Source organism: Miniopterus natalensis, chromosome 15, assembly GCF_054644295.1.
Source record: "Miniopterus natalensis isolate mMinNat1 chromosome 15, mMinNat1.hap1, whole genome shotgun sequence".
NCBI classification, from domain to species: domain Eukaryota; kingdom Metazoa; phylum Chordata; class Mammalia; order Chiroptera; family Miniopteridae; genus Miniopterus; species Miniopterus natalensis.
This window is the reverse complement of record NC_142095.1, coordinates 27357073-27379769: the sequence shown is the minus strand read 5'-3', so window position 1 is coordinate 27379769 and position 22697 is coordinate 27357073. Positions and strand designations below refer to the sequence as shown.

Here is a 22697-nt window from a genome sequence, read left to right as displayed (position 1 = left end):
ATGTGGGGGTCAGTGCTTGGTCCTTGTTTTTGTCCAGTGCTGAATGGAGTGTTCTGTCTGGGACCAGGGGCTCTGTGGGAGCCCAGCCTGCCAAAAATGAGCTGTGCCAGGGCCATGGGTGGTATGATGGGGGTCACCAGGACACCTATGCTTGGCCAGGCCAGGACTTTGAGCATGGGTTGCCAGTAGTCCTTCTGAACTTTGCAAAGGAAAGGAAAGTTCCTTTGGGCTGTGCCTATCACCTTTGAACCTGTTATCTTCAAAGCCATAAACCTAATCCATTAGGCTATAAAAGTGACTCATTTCAAAACGTTCTCCCTGCAGCCTGCTTCCAGGACATCCACCACACACCCACGGTAACCAGAGGCCACCACCATGACGAGGGACCAGAATGGAACCTGGGAGATGGAGAGTAATGACAACTTTGAAGGCTACATGAAGGCCCTGGGTAAGGGGGCGGCTGGGGTGGAAGAGGGAGGGCAACTTCAGAAAGACTGTGGCCTGGCCCTCCAGACGGTGCCACTGTGGAGTTCCACAGGCCTGAATGCAAGCTTCGCCCCTTGCCTAGTAGTTGTGTAATATCAGGCAAGTCATACAGATTCTCTGAGGCTCAGGTTCCTCGCCTGCAAGCTGGGAATAGTAGTAAATGAGACCATGTCTAGAATGTCCTTAACATAGTATGTGGCACACAGGGAAAATGCACTGAGTGGAGGATACACATACATAGTCACATGTGCACACACACACACGTGCATATAAGAGCAAAGCCAAACTTGAGAGGATAATGCAGTCGCCCCCCGTCCTGTGACTGCCATCTCTTAGATAACCTGTTGGACCTGATATTATCCTCAAATGACCCCTGCATTGCTCTCTCATCAGTCTTGTTAGTGGGGAAGCGGAAAAGGAGTGGCTAACAAGTCTTGCAGCCTAGAGAAAATCGAGCCCCCAGAAGGCTAGGAAAGGCTTTGGTCATACAGATCCAAGGCAGCACTGCTTATCTGACTGCTGAACTAGACTCCACTTCAGGGACTCAGTCAGTGTGTGTCCTGAGTTGACTCTCTTGGGGGATCTCTTGTGGGGTTGGCAGAAAACACTGGAAACCAGAGGAACTGGCCCACAAAGGGGAGCTCACTTTGCTGGGCAGCTACCCTGGTCCAGGCACTGAGCGGGAAGCTTTGGCTGCCCGTCTGACTTCATCCCACAGCGGCCCCCTGGGCACCTTTGCCAGCGTAAGCACCCTCCGCCACGGGGAGTTCCTGGCTGGGACTTACATTAAACAGGAGAAAAAGTGGCTGCGGGTAGGGTCAGAGGCCCGGTGACTTGGGTAGGGTGATGGGAAGTCCCATCAAGAATGGGTAGCATGCGTTTTTCTGTGCAGCTAACTTGTAGCTTAATGAACATTTCCACTGTGTCAGTGAACAAGGAGGGCTGTGACATATTCGACAGTTTACAGAGACTGGAACTTTCTTCATGTCCTTTAAACATGTTTCCAGCACTGGATAGCTTTTTTTCCCCCCTCCTGGATATCAGAATTTTACCTCAATATACTTGGAAGAGGAGGAAGGAGGTAAAAATCCTAACCCTGTTGCGCCTGTTTTTAGTGCCCTGCGTGAGCAGCAGGGGTTGAATTCTGATTTTTATCTGTGGGTAAATAAATGGCCTAAAGCTTAGCTCGGAAAATTCAGAACAAGCTGATCAGAGGAGGAAAGCAAACCAGAGGGACCAAGGTAGCTGAGGCCTCCTCTCTGACCTCGAGCTTTCAGAAGCAGTTTCCTCATCTGCCAGGTCGGGGTACTAGCCCCAGCCTTGCCTGTTCCTCCAGGTGATGTTGGGAGTGGTCATTGTTTGGAACGATGGAAAGCACATTACTAAGGGCCGTTTGGGGACTTCAGGGTTGCAGCAGCGCCAACAAGCGGGACTCAGGAAATATAATCAGAAAGCAATTTTGTGTCTTTTGCTGCTTCTTTTTAAATAATGAAAAGTCTTACAGTGACTTTAGGTATAAAAATCCGTTTGGCTTTTGGATCTGCAGGATGGGCCCCTAAAACCCCTTTCTCTAGGTTTAAGGTGGGAAGCAAGCTACTCTGTCCCCACCCTCTGCCCCCTCCGGGAGGAAAGGGGGATGGATTCCAGTCCCGCTGTCAGCTCTCTCCAAAAGCCCCTCTTCCTAAGCACAGCCTTCCTTTGGACTCTTCCACACCAGTTTTCATCCTCAGTGTGGGTGAGGGGCTCCCAGTGTCTTTAGTATCAGATACCTATTGTCTATTAGAGCTTCAGGCAGAATTTCCAATTTAGCATCACACTACGTTGATCTCAAGCTAATGAGGAAACCCTGGACCTTTTTGTGCCAGGATCTGTAGTTTAGAGGAAGTGGGCTGACACTCTCCTGATTAAGATGAATATCATAGGTGGTTGTACTAGTTAAACCCCAAATGTGGGCGTGCTTGATGCCTCAGTTTCCCCAGTTGCTGATAGCCCTAGGAAGTTGCTCCCACTTGAGGCCATGATGCCCTAGCAGAAATGCTTCAGCTGGAGTGGCCTTCCCACCAGGGAGACAGAACGCCTGATCCCTTTCACCTGCCCAGGGCGCCAGGAGTGGGGGGGAGGAATGGTGGTGACTAAAAACAGGTCTCAAGGGTCTCAGCCAAAAGTAGCTGAGGTAGGGCCACCCTGAGAATTTCACCTGCTGAAAGCTACCCAGCAATTCTGTAGTTTCCTCCACACCCAACCCGCAAGCTACCCAGAAGATCTGTACAATTTCCTCCACACCCAACCCGCAAGGCAGGGGCTGTTTTCCCAACATTGACAAGTCAATGAAGCTTGCCTGCCTTGCCCTTTTGAGCATGAGGCCCTTGGCATTTTGGGAAAGCACATGTGAAGACCTCAGTAAATCCCAGATACGTAAACACTGTTAAGTATTTCTGCCAAAGAATCATTGCTTTCTTAGATTTAGTTCCCAGCCCTGGGAGCTGGCTTTCTCTGCGGGCCTGGTTGCTGGTTCTGCAGGGAAGGAGAGACTCCCAGTGACTCACTCCACACACCAGCCTCCCCAGGTGCCAGCCTCAGCAGAGTGACACATCATGACAACCTTTGGGTTTGTCCCAAATTATCAAAGTCATTGCCTGTTGAAAGAGTGAGTGCCAAGGGTCAAGGGTACCTCCTCTCCTGCTTTCTTAGACACCTGGTGTTTCTTGCAGTTGTAGATTCTTTTTTGACAGCAAGGAAAGCAGCTGGTAAACTTATTTACCCTGAGAAATGTGTCATGTCCTGAGGTCCTCCTTCTGGCTGGGTCAGGGCATCAGGCAGCAGGAGTGGACTTCAGTTTAAAGGGGGACCCAATGAGGGCAGACCTAACAATGAGGTCCCAGTGCTATGACAGATGCTGGGAAGACCTCACTGTCTGCCAGTGGCTTGGGCGAGGGCAGTGCCATGAGCTGAGAGGAGAGGAGAGAGTCAGTGTATATTCTGGAGATAAAGCTGACAGGGCTTGCAGAGGCATACGAAGCAAGAGGAAGTGAAGAAGGCTCCCAGGTTCAGGCCTGAATAACTGGAAAGGTGGTGGTCCTATTGGCTGAATGGGGAAGACATGGGGAGGAGTGAGTTCGGCGGGGGTGCCGGGCAGGGGAAATGCATTCTGTCTTGCAGATTTTGGTTTCAGATGCCATCCAAGGGGAGTATTAAACTGGCACACTGATATAAGATCTAGCGCACAGGGGGGTCAGGAAGGGAGATGGAAGGGTTGCTTTCCATCTTGTGAGGGGAAGAATCTGAAGCCCAGAGAAGTAGAGGCTTGTCTGGGGCCACTCATGGCTGGGAAATAGTGGAGCGCAGACAGGAGCCCAGTCTGTCTGATTCTAACACCCAAGCTCTTTCCACAGCACTGTTCTAGGTAGAGGCACTAAGCGCAAGGTTAGGGGAGGAGGGGATTCATTCTGAGCAAAGTTTGTCAAGATGGGGACACCTAAAGTAGACAGGCAGGCAGCTTAGAAACTGCAGGAGAGCCACCCAGAGTCCCTGGGTAACAGTGAGTGAGTGAGTGAGTGAGTGAGTGAGTGAGTGAGTGAGTGAAAGGAAAGAAGGGGGGCGAGGGGAGAGGGAGGAAGGAAAGAAAAGAAAGAAGAAAGACTGTCTAATGACCCAAGGAGGAGTTAACGGCACACTATGTGGATTCCTGCTGGTGCTCACAAGTCAAAGAGGTCACACACACCCTGCCAGAGTCTTAATATAAATCACATGGTACCTGGTTGCACTTTCAAACAGGGAAAGTGTTTGGGGGGGGGGGGGCGTGGAAGGAGCCCAGATGAGGACAAGTTTGGTGCCTTCCTTGCATGTACTGGCAGAACCTCCACCCTGGCCCCTTCCCAGTGGTGAGTGCTAGACTACAGAGAGGAGGTAAAATAGTGCAGGGGGAGCAGGGAGTCACCCCAACGTCTCTGGCCTGCCTCTGCTGGCCAGGGAACGTTCAAAACCTATTCGGAGATGTCCTTGAGGAGTGAGAGGAGGAGGCAGGCAGGGGGCCAGGCCAGTTCCTCCCTAACTGTGTTACCAGGAGGAGGAAATGGCATGGAAAACGGAGATTTCTCTTCCACGCTGCTTCTCACAGTTGCCTAAGAGTGCTGATGATTTGAGAATTAAGGAGTCCAGGTTTGAAGCCCTTCAAAGGTGCACTTGGAATGGGTCTCAGATTGCATATGATGAATATGGGTGCATCTCTGCTCTTTAATTTACAAAGAGCGCCTGCCCTTTGAGCCTGCGACTAGCTTTTTTTCACAAGCCCATTACAAAGCATTTTAATGTTGAGTAGCATACTCGTATTTCAACTTTATGGCTTGCATTGTTCAAGATGCAGTTATGAAAAGTATGCTTTTAATAAAGTCACTTCAGTGTTGTTTTTTCCTTCTGCGGCAGCTACAAGCCATATATATTATTCAGAAATAGCTTGCCTTTGGACATTTCCTCTGAGATAGAAATTCATTTCACCTGGCTATAAATCAGGCTCAGAGCTACCTTTAATCCAGAAAAGCAGATAAAACATATTTGATAACCCTGGTGCTAAAATACCATATCAGAAAAATAATTTTCTCTCCAAAGTACACAGAGGAAGTGTTTTTGTAACCCCTGTGTGTGTGTGCTCACACGCACATGTATGCATTCTACAGCTGCAGGTAAACCTTTCCTTTTGATTAGAAATATCACGCATCCGCCAGCAGAACCTTTGGCTCCCTCCCCTGGAGTAGAGCAGAGGTGGCCTGATTAACTGGCCTGCATAAACACTGAAGGGTAGCCAGGAGGCCAGGCCACTTTTCAATCCGGAGAAGTGTGCTTGATCCCATTTGCATAGAGCCCCTAATAAGATTCTGCGGGCACCGGTCAGAAAGATTAACTAGGGATGGTGTTTTCAGGACAAGCCAGTTCTCTCAGCAATAGGCACTTTAAACTGCAATCCACCTTTCTAAGCAACCAAGGACGAGAGATATTTTCTGTTAGGAAAGCCTTAGTTGTGAGTGACAAACAGGATGTATTTGTAGACAAACTGTTGGAGCTTTGGCCTAGCTGACTGACTCTGAACCCACCCCTTAACGTCTCTGGGCCTCGATATCCACATCTGGGCAGTAAAAATAGACTTACTCTCTGAGGAACACTTCAGTTCTAAATTTCTCTGTAATTCCCAGTTCTTTCTGAGTAGTTTTGCCTGGAGGAACCCTCTTTGTTTCTTCTGGTTAACACATGACCTGTGGTTGGTTGGTTGGTTGGTTAGTTGGTTAGTTGGTTGGACTTTTCCCATCTCCTAACTATGGTTCCAGTAGCAGAATGTAACGCAGAATGGACCTCAGCACCAAGGGCAAAGCAGGAGCTAAAGTTGTTTCTACTCGTTGACCAAACCATGGAGTGAGAAAGCTGATAAAATGCCCATGTGATGGGCCTGGGCTATGTGAGCGAGAAAGTGGATCAGGTAGAGTGACCAGGTAGTGTCCCCTGGGGAGTAAAATGGCCTGGAGAGCAGGTGAGAAGGAGGCAAGAAAGAGCAGAAGGGGGTGGGGAAGGCAGGGCTGCGGCTGCATGCTGGGCTGGGCCTCGTGAGGCTTGGAGAGCGGGGAGCTCAGGGGCAGGGGTTCAGGGAGCAAGCATACAGGGAGCGCCTGGAAAAATGCAAAGGACTCCAAGCCAGCCAGCTGGTGCGATCAGGGGACTTGGCGATGATGATGATGAGATGCCAGCAGCTACCATTTATGAGGCCCTTACCACAAGCCACCGGGAAGAGCTCTTCACAAACGCTGTCAGATTTCATCCTCAAAATGACCCGATGCAGTTTACAACAGCTCCACTTACGGCCACTGCTCTCTGCTGCTTCCAGATCTGCACCCGCGTGTCCAGCGACAAGACTGAAGTTAGACACGTGGATGTCACCTGATGCACTAGACAGAGTGCCTGGGGTAGGAGGAGGGAAACACGGGTTGGAATGTGACATGTTAGCCGTCTGCCTGCCTCAAGCACGTGCTTATACTAACTAGATAGGGAAGACATTCCTTAGTGGCTTTTAGCAATTTTAAAGAGGGATTCGTTTTAAGTGAGAAATCCTTGACCACTGTCCTCTCTAGTCTTCTCCCTTCCAAACAGGCCAGCAGTTGCCTTGAAAGGAGAAAAATTAAACATACATTGCCACAACTGCAGGGCTCAGGTGACTGAGATAAATGCCTCAGAAGGGGTTTTGTAGGCTCTTCTGTACTATGTCCTCTGGGACACCCGGCCAGCTTGAGGTTCCACTATGGGGCAGCTCCACAGCCACAAAAGACTGAGAAAGGCTACGTCTTGTATCCTGCTCTTGGAGTTACAAAGCATCTTTCCTAGTTTATAGGCTCCATGAAGATCTTCAGTACAGAAACAAGCTTCTCTTGGTTTTCATTCATTTCCCAAACTTAGTTGGTAATGAGCACTTTTTTTTAACCACCAGATATTGTATGGGTCTGAGCCCCATGACAAACACCATGGGGCACCTGGGCTCTGCGAATGCTGGCCCAGATGCCTAGAGGTGTTCACCGCACAAAGCGCAGCAGAGAGAGCCTTTGTCTCACCCATGTCCTGTGCCCTACAGGCCGTGTGGCTTGGACGTGCCACAGAGCTAAAGCTAATCCAGCTGGCAGACAACATACAGGGGTTAGAGTGTGACGGTTCCAACTCGGATTTCTTAGAGAGCCCTGGGCCCAGAAAACAAATGCTGTATGGTGGGGACAGTGCACAAAACCACTGTTTTCTCTTCCCAACTTGGTTCTTCCCCAAACTCCTTCCAATTAGCAAGCCCTATGTGACTTTTCAGCTGCATAAGTCACATAACCTCTCTGGGCCTCCATGTCATCTCCTATGATGTGAGGAGTAGATACTTAAACAGGAGGTTTTAGGTATTTTAAATCATGGAAGTCTTTCTCCAAACAGCTCATTATGAGGAAATTCGAGATCTAAAACTATCCAGAGATTTTGGGTCTGAGGTAGGGCCCAGAAATCTGTAGTTTTTACATTTTCCCAGGTGATCCTGTTGGGCAGCCAGTTTGGGACTCATTGGTGAATTCTCAGGCATGGTAGGTTCTCAACAAATAGTAGTGAGCAATAGTTTAGCAAGGCACTGGCATTCATGCACCAGCTCATGCTGACCTGAACCTAATTTCAACTTAGGATTCAGGTATGTAATTCTTTTATCTCCTGGGCTGAATGATGTTACTTAAATTTTTTCTCTTACGATAAAAACTGACTTTATATAATTTAGGGTCCAAAAGACCAGCCAGGGCCCTTTCCCATGCAGATGTGATTCTGTTGTTGTCCAAGCAGCCAGCTTGGGCTTCTCCTTGGTTCTGTAGGAAAAGGGGAGTGACGGTGACCAAAGGGGAATTCAGAAGGAAATGTGTCAGAAAGGAACTGGGGAGAGAGGGTAAGGGAAGTGATGCTTGGCCACCATGGGAGGACAGCAGAAGGGGTAGGGGGACCACCAGAGGAGATATTAATTCTCCAAATTGACATGAGCTCCCAGAACTGCTGGCAACTGCTGGACTCATGAACACAGTGTGAGGTTTAATCACCTATCATAGAGATGGGGCTGGAAGTCTCAGAGAAACAGCACTCAATGAATCTGAACTGTTCTTGCCCTTGAGATTACCCTTGGGATATAATAAAAACAATCTTATTGGTTTTTAAACCTTCCAGGTAGATTTTCAAAAAAATTAAAGATTTAGATGGGTATCCAAAGATATCTAGGGAATTTACAGGCATAAAGGGGGTCAAGTATGATTTGGCTAGAGACCAAGAGCTTAATGGTGTTCATAACAAGAAAAGACATTTAGCAGTTCCAGAATTATCTTGTGTTTTTAGGTTTATTCCACAGGATAGAGGCTTTTGGGATTGGGTGATGGTTTACGTATAACCAGAGGTTAGCAAAAAGGTGAGCTCAGCACTTAGCACCTTACTATAAAATGCAAAGTTTAGGAAATGAAACACTCCATTGAAGGGCATGCTCCCTTCTACTTCCTAATGGTCTCTAAGAGATGAGTAAGATTTCCTTTAAAATATCAAGACAAAGAAAAGCTGTAGATGAATAAATGCAGTGAAATCTTGATAACTGTTGGATACAGGTGATAAGTGTAGGGGTCCCTGTACCCTCTTCTCTACTTCTGTTTGTTTGAAATTTTTCATAATAAAAATATAGACAAATGCCTATCTTTTTCTTAAAAACAACAAAACAATTCTCTAAGCAAGTGTTTATTAAGTATGCTTAAAGCTTTCCTGGGGGCTGATGAGGAAGGGAGAACAGCCTAGCTAAGCGAGCTCCTAATCTGCTTTAAAAATGGAAGTTTGTATGTGTCCTTCCCTGCTGTGAACATTAACAAAATCCATCTTTACCCATGCTCTAGGTTGGTTGTTTTTAAACAGTCCTTTTTCTTTTAAACATGAAGTCTTACATTCAGCAAACTCTTACAAAGAAACACAATATGTCAAATTAGTAGAATGAAGCTGCTGTGGTGGAGGGGCGCACGTGTGTGTGTGTGTGTGTGTGTGTGTGTGTGTGTGTGTGTTTGTGTTCGTGAACCCATATTGCAGAGTTGCAGCTCAGGCATGAGCCCTGCCTGCTACCTCCCCCTGCCATAAGGACTCCTGAGGAGGCATGAGAAACCCCAGGGTCCCCAACAATTGACTGAGATGCCCAAACTGGTCGTGTGTAAGACAACTCTTGTTTCCCACTTAAAGAAATGTGGCCTGCCCCGATCTGTGTCTCTGGTCTTGATTGCTTAGTCTTGTTAAAGAAACGAATGGGCCTGACTGAGCACATCAGAACCTCCACAACTCCCTTTGCCAACAGATATTGATTTTGCCACCCGCAAGATCGCAGTGCGCCTGACTCAGACGAAGATCATTAATCAAGATGGTGATAACTTCAAGACGAAAACCAACAGCACGTTCCGCAACTATGACTTGGATTTCACTGTTGGAGTGGAGTTTGAAGAGCACACGAAGGGCCTGGACAACCGGACTGTTAAGGTACTAACCTGGGAGGGCGGTTTTCACTCGTACACTCTGGAGGGGGTAGCTATTTGGCTTCACAAAGAAAAAAGTGACAGAAACAACCTGGAAAGGGGGACCAGAATGGGCTTAATAATGCTGGCAATAAGCATCATTATTTCATGTAGGAAGAGGCAAGCTGGCTTCTGCGCTAAGCTTATAAGCAAAGGAGAGATTAAGGGATGCTGGCCTCTCCAGGGTCTGACATGGGCTGGCAGCCAGAGAGAAGAGGGCAGGGTGGAATATCATAGGGAGGGCTCAGTCATATGAGCTGAATAGTGTAGCTTCATGAGAGGGCAGCCCTGCTCAGCACCAGCCACACATTGCCACGGAGGACTGATGCCTCATGTCAATAGATTTTTTTTCCCAAGAGATGTTGAGAATTCATGTTTTCATATGAAATATCTCAATTTGAGATGACCCCCACTGATTTGTTCTGTTTTAAATATGTTTTTATTGATTTTTAGAGAGAGAGGAAGGGAGAGGGAGAGAGAGAAACATCGATGTGAGAGAAAAACATCAATCCGTTGCCTCCCACATGCACCCCAACCAGGGATCGAACCTGCAACCTTTCGGTGCACAGGACGATGCCCAACCAACTGAACCACATGGGCCAGGGCTCTGCTGATTTATTGTTTAAGGAAAATACAATGCAAAGCAAACAAAAATTCAGTGTACTAAATGAAGTCCAGTCCTAGTAATCTATAGACATCTCCAACAAATTTGTGGCTTCTGCATCACATCACCCTAACTCACAGGACATAATGGAAGAAATCCCCATACATCAGAAGGCCAGACTTCCAGTCACTTGAATGGTTTGGGTATAGGTAGGACTCAGAAGCAAGCAGACAGCCCTTGGTGCACATGTGGAGATTCATCTCAAAGCCCAAGAACTGGAGTGCAGGAGAGGCAGGCCCTCACCCAGAGCAGCAGTTTATAAATAAGGCAGAGAGTGGAAGCAGCAGGGAGAAGTGGGGCGGGGGGAAGGCAGGCGTAACAGCAGGTCCCCGCTCCTTCGAGTCACCATGTGGTCTCACAGCCTAGTGACCTACTGTTGCAGTGTTCACACACGCTCAGAACGCCTGTCTTCCGTTTTCCAAATTCAATTATACCTGGTCAGTTCCCACAAATAAGAATGGGGAGAAAGCTGATCTCAGTCGAATTTAAGGAGTCTCCCATCCCAACTTTGCATCATACAAGAACCCTGAGGGTTACAGAGTCCAGGAAAGGATTTCTGGTTTGTCATTTAGCATGGTTGCCATTGAACACTCACTGTTTGTGCTTGTGTCGTTTCTATGAGGGTGGACAGCTGGAATAATAGCATCCACCCCACCTTTGCCAACGCAGCCACCAGGACTTCTGCCCTGGCTCCCAAGCTGGGGAGGGTGGGGCCAGATATCCTGTTCTCAGGGTGCCAAAAGAAAGTGGGACCACCCACCCTTCCCTTCCCTGCTCACCATGAGCCCCACTCTCCCCAGAGTCCCCCTTCTTTCGTGCTTCCAGGAGCTCTTTCAAAGTTAGACGCCTCAACTCTTCCCCAAAGCAAGGGGCATGGGCTCTGGCACCTCTCCTGGGGTTGGAAGGAAAAGTTGTCATCATTCTTTGCTACTGACTTCCAAAGCCACGAAAGCGGGACACATTTTATTTCTCAGGTTGTCCTGCAGCATTGATAATCTCAGCCATCACGTCAGGGTTGAATTATATTTAGTGCTCCTTGCTAAAGAAAAGTCGGAAATGAAAAGCACTTTTGAAATGCCTCCATCAGAGCAGACTTGGCAGGAGAGCCTAAACTTCCAGCCCTGGAATGGCCCCTCGTGAATCCCCACCTGAGAGGCTGATGGATCGACAGGGCTTTTCTGAACTGTGTGGCTGGAAGGCCAATTCATCAGACACCGGAATTCATAGGAAAATGCGCTCAGAATTTTTGCATCACTCTGCTGTCCTAACCTCATCAGTTCAAAATGATTCATTTCCCCTGGTCGTTTGCATTTTGGGTTGCAGAACAGCCCTGCTCTCTCTGACTTGATCTTTTATCACCTTGGATGGTGGAGAACTCACTCTTCCTGAAACAAATGGTAGCCTTTCAGCCCTTTCTGGCTCTTAAAGGATTCTGTCTGTTAACACCCACTTTCCTTCTGCCTGTCTGCTCTCCACTCTCCTTTTCCTCAGACCCCATCCTCTGCCGGGATCAGTTCTTAGCCCTGCAGAGAGAATCCCCTTTCCCACTTTTGGTCTCTGCTTGCCCACAGCAAGAAGTTGGGGCTCTCTCGCTCTCTCTTTGGTGGGGCTGAGAAGTGCCCAGGACAGACATTGCTCAGTCTCCAGCAATGGGCTGTTCCCAGGAGAATCAGAGCGCAGAGCAGGTGCCCTGGGGACTACCTACTCCCTGTAACCAGACTGGAAGGGGGCGACAGGGAGTGAGTGAGCCTATCTCCCTGATTACTTTCTGTTGCCCACATGTGGTGGCAGGCCTGAGTGCAGACACAAGCTGCACATGTGCATGCACGTGTGCATGCTCTTACTCTCCAGGGTTCCACTTCTCAGCTCCTCAGTCACCCTCAGGAGCCCTCTGAGAATCCCCTGTTCAGCGGTGTGAAGGAGAGGTGAGGGGCGGGGTTGCAGCAGAGGTTCAATAGGGCCCTAAAGTACCCAGTTCACTACCATCCCAGGGCAAAAGAAATAAAACCACATTGATCATGGGGTTAAGTCCTCTCTGAGGGTCCCAGGGACCCCAGTCTTCCTTCCTATGGGTCATATATAATTCTCACTGCCCACCCTGACTTATTTCTAAGAGGATTTAAAGTCCCTTTCAAAAATATACAAGCTACCCAAAATAAAATGAAATGTAAAAGAAGTAACTGATATTCACACAACAGAATATCATGCAGGCATAAAAAGGAATGAAGTACTGATTCATATTGCCACATGGATGAACTTGGGAAACATTATGCTAAGTGAGAGAAGTCAGACATGAAAGGCCACATGTTGTATGATTTCTGTGAGACGTCCAGAACAGGCAAATCCATACAAACGGAGTGGTTGCCAGGGGCAGAGGGAATGGGGAGTGACTGCTAATAGGTACGGGGTTTCTTTCAGGCACAATGAAAATGTTCTGGTTTTACAACCTTGTGAATATAGGAAAAATAACTGAATTATATATACTTTTAAAGGGAAATTTTTATCATGTGTGAATTATACCTCAATTTTTAAAAATAGGTAATTGGGGCAGGGAAAGCAGATAAAGATGATGGCAATTAAAACCAATAGAACCAATAATGTCATTACGATGTCTCTGGAGGGCCCAGGAGAAAGAGTCTCTCCAGGAGGGCCCCACCTCAGGGATTGCCAGAGGAGGGTGGGCGCTGAAGGAATAAGTCTTACATGGGAGGGTTTAAACATGTTAAGAGTATTCTTCAATGCTCTCAATGTAAAGAGCTATTTTCCTTTTTTAAACAACAACAACACTTATTTGGGAGCGTCCCAAATTTATAGGAAAGTTTCAAGACTATAACAAAGGCCATCCACACACTTTTTGCCTATTGTTACCACCTTGCCCTGTTTGCTTTATCTTTTGTACATGCTCTCTCTCTATTCTATACATATTTTCCCTAAGCAATCTATTGTGTTACCCCTAAATAATTCAGTGAGTATTTCCTAAGAATGAGGATATTCTCTTGTACAACCACAGCATAGTTATCAGCCTCTGTAAATGTAACATTGATCCAGTACCTGCATCTGATTTACCACAAAGGGCCGTTTGGATGATGTTAGCCATGGACACCATGATGGGGAATCGCAGCGTGGACCCGACTTCCTCCTTAATTCACTGCAAGCGCCCCTCTTCCTCCCCTTGGGGCCCTCTCCCCCCCTGCCCCCACTCAGAAGCAATGGTTTTCCTCACTTATATTTATCGTCTCAACCTCAGGATCTTTTAAGGCAATTGAACCTCTTTGAAAAGCCTCCTCTGATTCAGGGATAAAGAACACCAACTAAGAGCAAGTTGAATTTGAATTTTAGTTCATTAAACCATCTTCTCTCTTCTTATAGTTTGTTTTATGTAGGAATAAGGTGTAGGTGTCACCATGATTCGTTGATAACCAATGTACTTTAGGGCCAGGATAACTTTTCCTCTTGCTGCCCAACATGAGTCATTAAAAGAAAATATTAGGACAGGCCCTCATGCACCACCACCTTTCTCTTTGTTCCTTTTACAAATCTGCGAAGCCCCTACTTACTACACGTGAGGCCTGGGTCCGGAGCTGTTGATAAAGCGATGAGTCAGACCCCCTTTCTGCCCTCAGAGACCTCCCAGTCCCATGAGGAAGTAGACAGGTGGGTGGGCAATTGCCACTCAGGGTCCATATTGATGGACACGTGGGGGCTCCGGTGGTACCGTAGAAACTAAGGCAAGGAGGTGGGCGGGCAGAGTCGTCTTCAAGAACTGTCATCAAAGAAGAACACACATGCTCGTTTATTCCCCTCTGCGGGTCTGCCTCGAGGTTCCATTTGAACAAAATCAACCTCAGGTGCATCCAACAGGCTTGCCCAGCACCTCCTATGCCTGGTGACTGTGCTGAGCTGGGGGCTGCAGGAATGAACAGCGGACACGGCCTCTTCTTACATGGAGCTTATTGTCTATGAGGGGAGACAGACGTTAGTTCAAGCAGCATGGATTAGGTGTTCGTGGTGTGTAGGCAACACGAGTGGAGGGGATGAGAAGACACAGTCCTTGCCCAAATAGGAGACGTCGGTCCTTTCTTACCTGTTTGGGAGGGAAATGAATCCAAGACCGAAGATGGGCGACAGCAAATGTACATTCCTTTCTCATCTATTTGGAAGAGATCTCTGCAATATTCCAGCCCTCATCTCCCTCCCAGAATATCTAGGAGAGCAACCTGTGAATTAAGCTCCTCCAAGACATTCTAAGATGTGAGGCTTTAGAAAGCATGTAGAATTTTATTGTTAAATTAATTTGGGGAATATTAATACATGCAGATGGTTAAAAAGAATTTAAAGGGTAAAAAGTAAAATTTCCTTCCCACCCTTGCCCCGAGCCTCTCAGTTCCCTCCCCACGGACAATCACCATTAGGGATTGTTTTACCTCCTTTCAGGGAACCTGTGCGAACGCACGCAGGCATGCATATACATTCCCCCTTTGTTTTATGCATGTGGCCCTGCTCCTGGCTTTTTAAACTTAAACTATACACTATGGAGACTGCTCATTTCAGTATAGAACTGCCTCCTTCTTTCAAGGGCTGCATAGCAGGGATGAACCACGCCATATTTAACCAGCCGCTCGCTGACAGAATTTATGGGGCTTCCAGTCCTTTGCTGTAACAAACAATGCTGCAATATGTTGAGGAGTAATAGGAGGAGAAATAAAATTGTATATAAAATATATGATCAAGGTCAAATATTATTTTAGAAATAGCTAGATTTAAACAATCTGTAGCAAACAGATTTGTACCAAAAAACAGACCTGAATGTGTAAAGACAGTGAATTAAAAAACACTGCTCAGTTTATCACCAATGGGGTTTATAAGACATAGAGAAAAGTAAACATCTGGTCCTTAGCATGATATTGTTCATAGAAGCATAATATGGTTTGCACATACTTGGAAGAAAACCAACTGACATTGGGGTTATCCCCAAGGAAGGACATCACCAACCCCAAGTCACTGCTTAGATGGGAATGACATCATCATCTCCAGAAGTGCATATGCAAGCCTCATTCTGGCACAGAAGTGGGTCGCCTTGCAGAACCACCTACGGGTGGTACAGGTCGTCCCATGCAGGTGTTAGGAGAGGTAAAAAGGGGAACAGAGGAGGAGTTGGGGGATGTGTAATTTGTAAATATGTGCACAGGAGTTTGAGCCTCTTGGGGCTCAGTATGTTTGTAGCCTCTCCAACCTGCCAGTCATCCAGCACAAGGTCTGCATCTCTGCTGCCACCCCTGTGATACTGACCAGTCAGCATTGCTGCCTGGAGGAAACCCAGGACCAAGGCCAGGAGCAGGTCCACCCTCCTGGCTCTAGATGACGAGGCTGACCCTAGAGCCATCTGCACGGTCCCCTGCGAGTGAGGTAGCTTCCCTGCCTTTCTTACTCGCCTGCAGTGGGCAGTCCTCACAATGTGGTTCCTGTAGGGAAAATCCCCAGAAGTGGAATTTCTAGTATATGTAATGTTATATTTTGAAAGGTAAAAGAAGATTAATACTGACTGATATACCCACCAGCCCTGTAGGAGGTTCTCTGCAGGGGGTTATCACTCTTTTATCTTTGACTGTTTGATGAATCGAATCTAAAAAACAAACAGCCCTTATTTGCATTTCTCTTAGGACTGAAGGTGATTATCTTTTCTTATGTTTAAAGGCCATCTGCTAGGGTCGTGTTTTTCTTTCCTTGTAAGCTGTTGGTTGGCATCCTTAGTTGAATTTCCTATTAGGTTAACGACCTTTTCTCACTGATTTATGGGAACCTTTCTTCTATATAAGGGAATCGGGTCTTTCGTGTGACACGTGTTACAAGTATTTTTCGCAGCTTCTTGTTCATCTGTTGACTCTGAGGTATTTTCCCCTTCTAGAAATTTTACATCATTATATAGTCAAGTGCATCATCTTTTTCCCCTCTGATTTGGAATCCTGTCTTTACCATATGATAAAGTGGAAGAGAAGAATTCTTAAAAGAAGACAGAACCGGCCACAATAAGCCGGTTTGGCTGGAATGGCAGGTGTTTGTGGAAATGAGACTGGGAGGATCTCTCCCGAGGCGGAGGGCTCTGCACCGTGGACAAGCAGGAGCCCAGGGGCAGCTTCAGGGCTGCAGCAGCAGGTTGGCGTTTGTTCAGTCCCAATCAAGACCACACAGTTGATTTGCTTGGGAACTTGTCATTGCAGTCGCTGATCACCTGGGAAGGCGATGTCCTCGTGTGCGTGCAGAAGGGGGAGAAGGAGAACCGTGGCTGGAGGCAGTGGGTTGAAGGGGACAAGCTATACCTGGTAAGTTCCCAGGGTCTGCCCAGCTCCCTTGCACTGTGCTCACATGAGCTGCCTGTTCATCGAGCCAGGCACCTTGACAAGAAAAATGGCCCCGCACTCCTCCCCTGAGCTCCAGCCAAATGCGTGTGGTCATATAGTCAGAAAGCCATTCCTATCTGGCTCAGGGGTCTCCGGGAAGAAATCTATATGGCCGTTTCTGTGAATGGCTGCAATGAAAATGGAAGTTCAAAATGCTGAGCTAGGGAGCTGAGATCCATGGAGAAATACAGGAAGCCTGTTAAAGAGCAGCTGGAGAGAAATGTGAGGCACAGAATTAAGATGTCCCAAAAGAAGGTGGGACCAGGCCTCCTCGCAGTTTTCTGAGCCTGGAAAAAGAGGGGTTGGGGTGCAGATGGAATGGACAGGGGGCAGCTGGGCCTGTGAACTGCTTGTAGACCACAGGCATTGGCCTCTCATCATAAGTTATATCCACCTGATCCCAAAATATTTTAGGTTATTCGGTACTAGCACAGAGCAGTAGGTACCACTGCGGATATCCTTAAATTACATCTGTGTAGGTAGCTTAATTTTTCATTCTTCAACCTTCATGGCAATTTATGGTTCAAACTTTCAAATAGTGAAAAATCTTTCACTCCTTCAGGCGTTCAGTCACTCATTTGTTAAATAAGTGGTTCATTCAACTAATGGCTCTTCATTCATTCATTCATTTGTGGAGCCAGGCAGGTACCTGGCTCCAGTGTCAGTGTTCAGGTCACCATGATGCCCTTCAGAGCCAGCCTTGCCTCACCTGAGATCTTTATTTCAGAGGCAATGTCAACCGATGACAAATGGGAGGCATTCACTGTGTTTTCCATTGACAGTGTTTCCTACCTGCTCTGGTTTGGATGATGGATCTTTTTAATTGAAGTGCAATACCCAGTGGTCCCTGTGGTTAAGACAATGGATTCATCGTCAACTGCAATGATTTCATGGTGGTCCCCACACTCATGTTTTTCTTTCCTCCCTTAAAGGGTCATGAGTGACAGATAAAGCTTGAGGGCTCCCTCTGTCTGGATGAAAAACAGCATCTTGTCTGCAGCCCACACCCTTTCATTGCCTGGGCCACCACCAACCAACATTCTAATCTCCAGAGGCCAGAAAGCCCACAGGGTGGAGGGGCACCGCTCAGCAGCAAGCATCTTCCTAGGCCCTTGCCCTCTGAACGCTTCTCCCCACTAAATACTTCTCTTCTTCACGGTTTTGCTGCCTTTTATAAATTAGGTGATGTCGCTTTAATCACAAAAGTAGGAGAAATCCCCCCCAAGAGGATAATTTCTTCAAATTTTTCATTTTTATAGTTGTTCAAGCTCAATTCAAGTGTCAAAATCAAATTACTGCCACCTGCAGGGCATGCCAGCTGATTGGATCCAGGAGAAGCACTTTGCCCAGAATAAGTGTCCTCTTTATTACAGCTCCCCCCTCCCTCCCCACCCAAACCACAGACACCAGGAGGACCAGGGGCAGGGCAGAAGGAAGGCCCAACCTGCTCCTCACTCACCCACTTTCTGATGTTGCAGGAGCTGACATGCTGTGACCAGGTGTGCCGTCAAGTGTTCAAAAAGAAGTGATGGCCACGAGAGGGCCACTCCACACTCCAAGTGAAGGGTTCTTTACTGGCTTTGAGAAGCAGCCATGGGGACCCTCCCATTCCTGACAGAGCCCGTTAAGACATCTGGATGGTTTTAAACAGGATGAATGTGTAACAGTGACAGGCATATTCTTCCTTCTTTGAAACCTGGCATTAAAGGAAAAAACAAAAATCACTCTCATACTTTGAAATCCTTTATATCTATCTTCCTTTGTTTCTAGATCTGACAGTTTTCTATGCAAGCAGAAGAGGTGACTGCCTTCCTATGGTTTTCTGTGTGGCTCTGTTATTTATATTTTAGTTTAGTTTAACTTGGTTTGTTAGTTTTTTGTTTATTTGTTTGTTTGTTTGGGGGGTTGTTTTACCTGGACATGTTCTCTGGCCAACACAGCATCACCTACCAATTCTTGAACATTGACTATTTGAGATTCATTCCTTTAGCTAGAACATTCATTTCTCCAAGATTCTATTTTAAGATACATATGGCTTCCAGTTTGTACTTTGCCTGAGCAGCATGGGCAGAGCTACTTCTAAAGGCCTCTTCAGTTCTGCAATACCAGCTGTCCTGCCCTTCAGCCCTGGGCAGATTGGCATCTCTGCAGAGGGCTAGCCAAGAACTGCCAGACAGCCTGGGTTCAAGTCCTACCTCTCCACTTCTTAGCTGGTTGACCATAGGCACATTGTTTGGCCTCTCTGTCCTTGTTTTCCCCTTTTATGAAGTGGAGAAGACAAAAATAGTATCTCCTCCACTGGGTCCCTGGGAGGCTTAAGCAAGTTAATACATACAAAGTGCTTAGAACGGGACCTGGTTCCTGTGAACTCTGGTCATTATGTGGAGTCACTCCCCCCACAGTCCCAGGTGTCCAAGTGAGTGGATGCTAAATAGTGATAAGTCAGTACCTCCAAGGCCTCTGGGTGGTTCTAGAACATTAGATTCATACTTCTGAGAAGCATTGTATTTTCCTGCTGGATACACAAGTGCAATAGTGCACCAGGGAAAGCTGAGTAGTTAACAGGAACGAATTTATGGTGGATCACTCATGGGGTCCTAGGAAGGCACTGCAGGTCAAAGACACCTCCTTCGTGGCACTGCAGCAGGGCCTGCAATCCCACCAATAGGCAAACATTGCCCTTGAAAAGTAGGTTTATCCCAAGTTGGTCAGCATGTGGGATCAGCACACTCTGGTATGATTTGAATGATCAGACCATTCATTGATCCTGAGCATCCTAAATGCGATTGGAGGCGGAGAGAAAGGCTGTAATCTGGCCATGTGGCCCAGGCCAGCCTTGGCTCCAGCCCTTGTGGACAGATGGCCACGACCTGGGCTTCCTGGAAAGCTGTGCTTCCCAACAATGATGGCATATTCCTGCTGCAAGAAAACCAGAGAAATGCCTGGCTGGGGTCTCATGCTGGCTTGGGAACCTGAGTGAGGTTGCAGGTATCTTCCCATAGGCTCTGGGGTAGAGAAGGAACCTCCTGAGGAGGTGCAGCCCATCTCCTGTGGCAGATTGGGAACCCAATGGAAGGACTGGTTCATGGGACCTTTGTCCCCAGCTTCCCTGGAGCTTTTCCAGGTGCCCCATATTCCCCTGTTGATGCCTTCCCAGTCTTGCTCTTGCCCACCACAGCCTCAAATGACCCTCTTTGTCCCTCAAGAAAACCCTATTGAATGAAATCGTGTCTGAAAGCTCATTGGGGACCAGCTATAAAGTATTCTGCACATGTAAGGGGTTATATTTATTAGTATTTTTGATCCTAGGGTTTGCAAATGTACTGTAGGGTCTGCTAGCCCCCAAAGATGCTGTGACAAGGTTCATGGTCAAATGAACCTCAGGAATGCTGAGAACTATATCCACCTTCTTAGAAATTCAAAGTGAGAATTAGTTTCTCTGTAGCTCTGAAAAGAGACCTGCAGCAAAGCCCAGCCATAAACCCTGGGATCCCCTTTACCCTGCAGCGTTTCAAGTCCACAGGGTGTTTAGAGAACACAGTGCTCATTCCCTACGTGTACATAGCACTTTTTCAATTACAGAGAACAAACAATATAATTTAAAACTCCCATTTCCCACATGGGATTTTCTCTGTATATTTTTCCACAAATGAAGAGAACTGAAGGAGTTCATTTACATATAGTGTGAAAGCTGATCGTGGCTGCGTTCATTCTACTGATCGTTCTTTCTCAACAAAGGTGCATCTGAACTTGGAAGCGGTCAAATCTGAGGTACCTATTTCAAAGCCAGGCAGATATTTGGGGTCAGGGTCTGCCTTCCAGTCCTGCTCTCACTGGCCGAGTTAGGGCAAGTCACCTGCCTCATATTTCTGTTCCCTCAGCCAATTTCAAAGCCAAACCATGACAGGAGTGCTTCCCACCCCCCCAAGCCCCCCCCCCCCCCACTGACAAGGCTGGTGGGGACAGAGTGAAAGAGGTCACCCTTTAAAACCCACTGAGGATTACATTGAGGAGGGGTGGGCCTGGTGGGGAAGACTCTCAGAACCTTAGAACTCCAGCCTCCAGGGGCTGTCATGAGAACGGGTGGGGTTAGCTATAAACCAGGGGTGTTGATCTTGAAAATTAAAGAGAGCCTGTCCCATGAAAATCCTGGCCCACCAATGGGCAGCATTGCAGGGGGGCTCTAACATTGACTTCAGCCGCAGCCCTTGGTTCAAATCCTGCCCCACGGCTCTCCAGCTGTGTGACTATGCAGCAGTTACTTCCCCTCCCTGAGCCTCTGTTTCTCCATCTGTAAAATGAGTATGGGACCTGCTTCATAGGGGGTAGTAAGGATTGAATCATATCTTAGCACAGTGACTGAAACAACAATTGATACCATATATATGTGTATGTGTGTGTGTGTATAACTTGCACATATAGACATACACACACATACAGCAGGTCCTCGAATAATGTTGTTTTGTTAAAACACTGATGAGAAAATAAAAAACTGATTCCCTGGCGGGGCCACTGTCAGTGTGGATTTTCCACGGTCTCCCTGTATCTGTACGGATTTTCTTCAGGGACTCTGTTTTCCTCCCACATCCCAAAGGTGTGCAGGTGAGGTTCATCGGCGTGTCTGGATTTCCCAGCCTGAGTGAGTGAGTGTGTGCAGGTGTGTGTGTGATGCGCCCTGTGACGGAAGGGCTTCCTGTCCAGGGTTGGGTCCCACCTTGTACCCTGAGCTGCCAGGATGCGCTCCAGCCACCCAAGACTGGAATGAGAGGGCTGGGAAATAATTATCTTACTTGCTTTTATTCATCTTTCTTTTTTTCCGTCTCCCCACCCCAGCCCGGATTATTTTTATTTTATTTTATTTTTTATTTTTATTTATTTATCTTTATTGTTGAAAGTATTACAGATGTCTCCTTTAGAGCTCACATTTAGTTCAATGTTTAATATTAGAAGTACTTTGGGTTTTTATTTAGAAGTTTGGTGATTTTTTTTTGTAACCAGATATATGCTGTAGGAACTTAACTCTTGTTTATATCTAAAGTAAAACTGGTTTCTTATGTATGTTTTGCTTAAAGTCACAGTTTCCAAGAACCTATCGATAATGTTAAGTAAGCACTTACTGTATATGCAGATTCTCCACCCCAGTCCTGCACATTTTTACACAGGTACATGGTGAGGTAGCTTCCTAAGGGCTTTCTCTGCTTTCTAAGAGCTTTAACACTGAGACCCCTTCCTACAGTCCTGCTCAACTTTGAAGATCACCGGGAGGACTTATTAAAAACACAGATTCCTGCTCCCTCCTCCTTCTAGATTGTGGCTCTGAGGTCATGGGCAGGGCCCAGAAACCTGTGTTGTTAGAAGCTCCCCGGTTGAGTGGCCGGCAGGGCAGGCTTCCAAGCACAGGCTGACACGATCCAATCCACGGACCAGGAAATACGCTCCGGCCACCGTGGGCAGGACAGATGGAGCTGGGGAGAGGGACTCAGGTCCTCCTGGTCAGAGGCTGTCAGCCGAGTTTGGGGAAGAATGAGTGACAGACCCCGGTCAAGGCCCGAAAGGCCATGGGGAGGGAGGGAAAAACATGAGAGGCGCTTGAAGGAGCCCTGCGCTAGGCAACGGTTGCATGAAGCTCACAGAGGAGGAGGGGCAGTAAAGATGGTTGTGAGTTTGGGGAAGAGGCAGAAGAATGGTCCCCAACATGGCTTAGCAGTGGGAGGGGAGAGGGGATGCCCCGGGGATTTGGGCTGGGCCAAGCCCGCCAGGTAACTGCACAGTGATTGTAAAGGCCGCTGACCTCTTCCCCCTCCCCCGCTGCGCCCTCTGGTGGCTGGAGAGGGTGGGGCCCCAGGAGCAGCCGGGCCTCGGCCTCAGAGGACCTGTTTGAGGCCAGGAAGTGACGATGTCACAGGGTAAGGGAGAGGGAGGGAAAGGCAAAGGGGAAGAGAAAGGAGAAGGGTGGGAAAGAAGGGGAGAGGAGGGGGAGGAAGAAAGAAAAGGTGAGCAGGAGAACAGGGCGGAGTAGGAGGAAAGGGCGGGAGGTGGGAACCGGGGAGGGAGAGGGGGAGAGGAGGCTGGGGACAG

The 22697-nt window shown here is 47.6% G+C and overlaps 1 protein-coding gene across 1 annotated transcript; it reads left to right on the top strand.

Annotated features, from left to right (window-relative positions):
- The first annotated feature begins 375 nt into the window (after nt 1-375).
- Nucleotides 376-18148, top strand: RBP2 (retinol binding protein 2). Its single transcript, XM_016207049.2, has 4 exons — nt 376-448; nt 9344-9522; nt 16440-16541; nt 18098-18148. The coding sequence occupies exons 1-4, from the start codon at nt 376-378 to the stop codon at nt 18146-18148; spliced, it is 405 nt and encodes a 134-aa protein (XP_016062535.1).
- The last annotated feature ends 4549 nt before the right edge of the window (nt 18149-22697 follow it).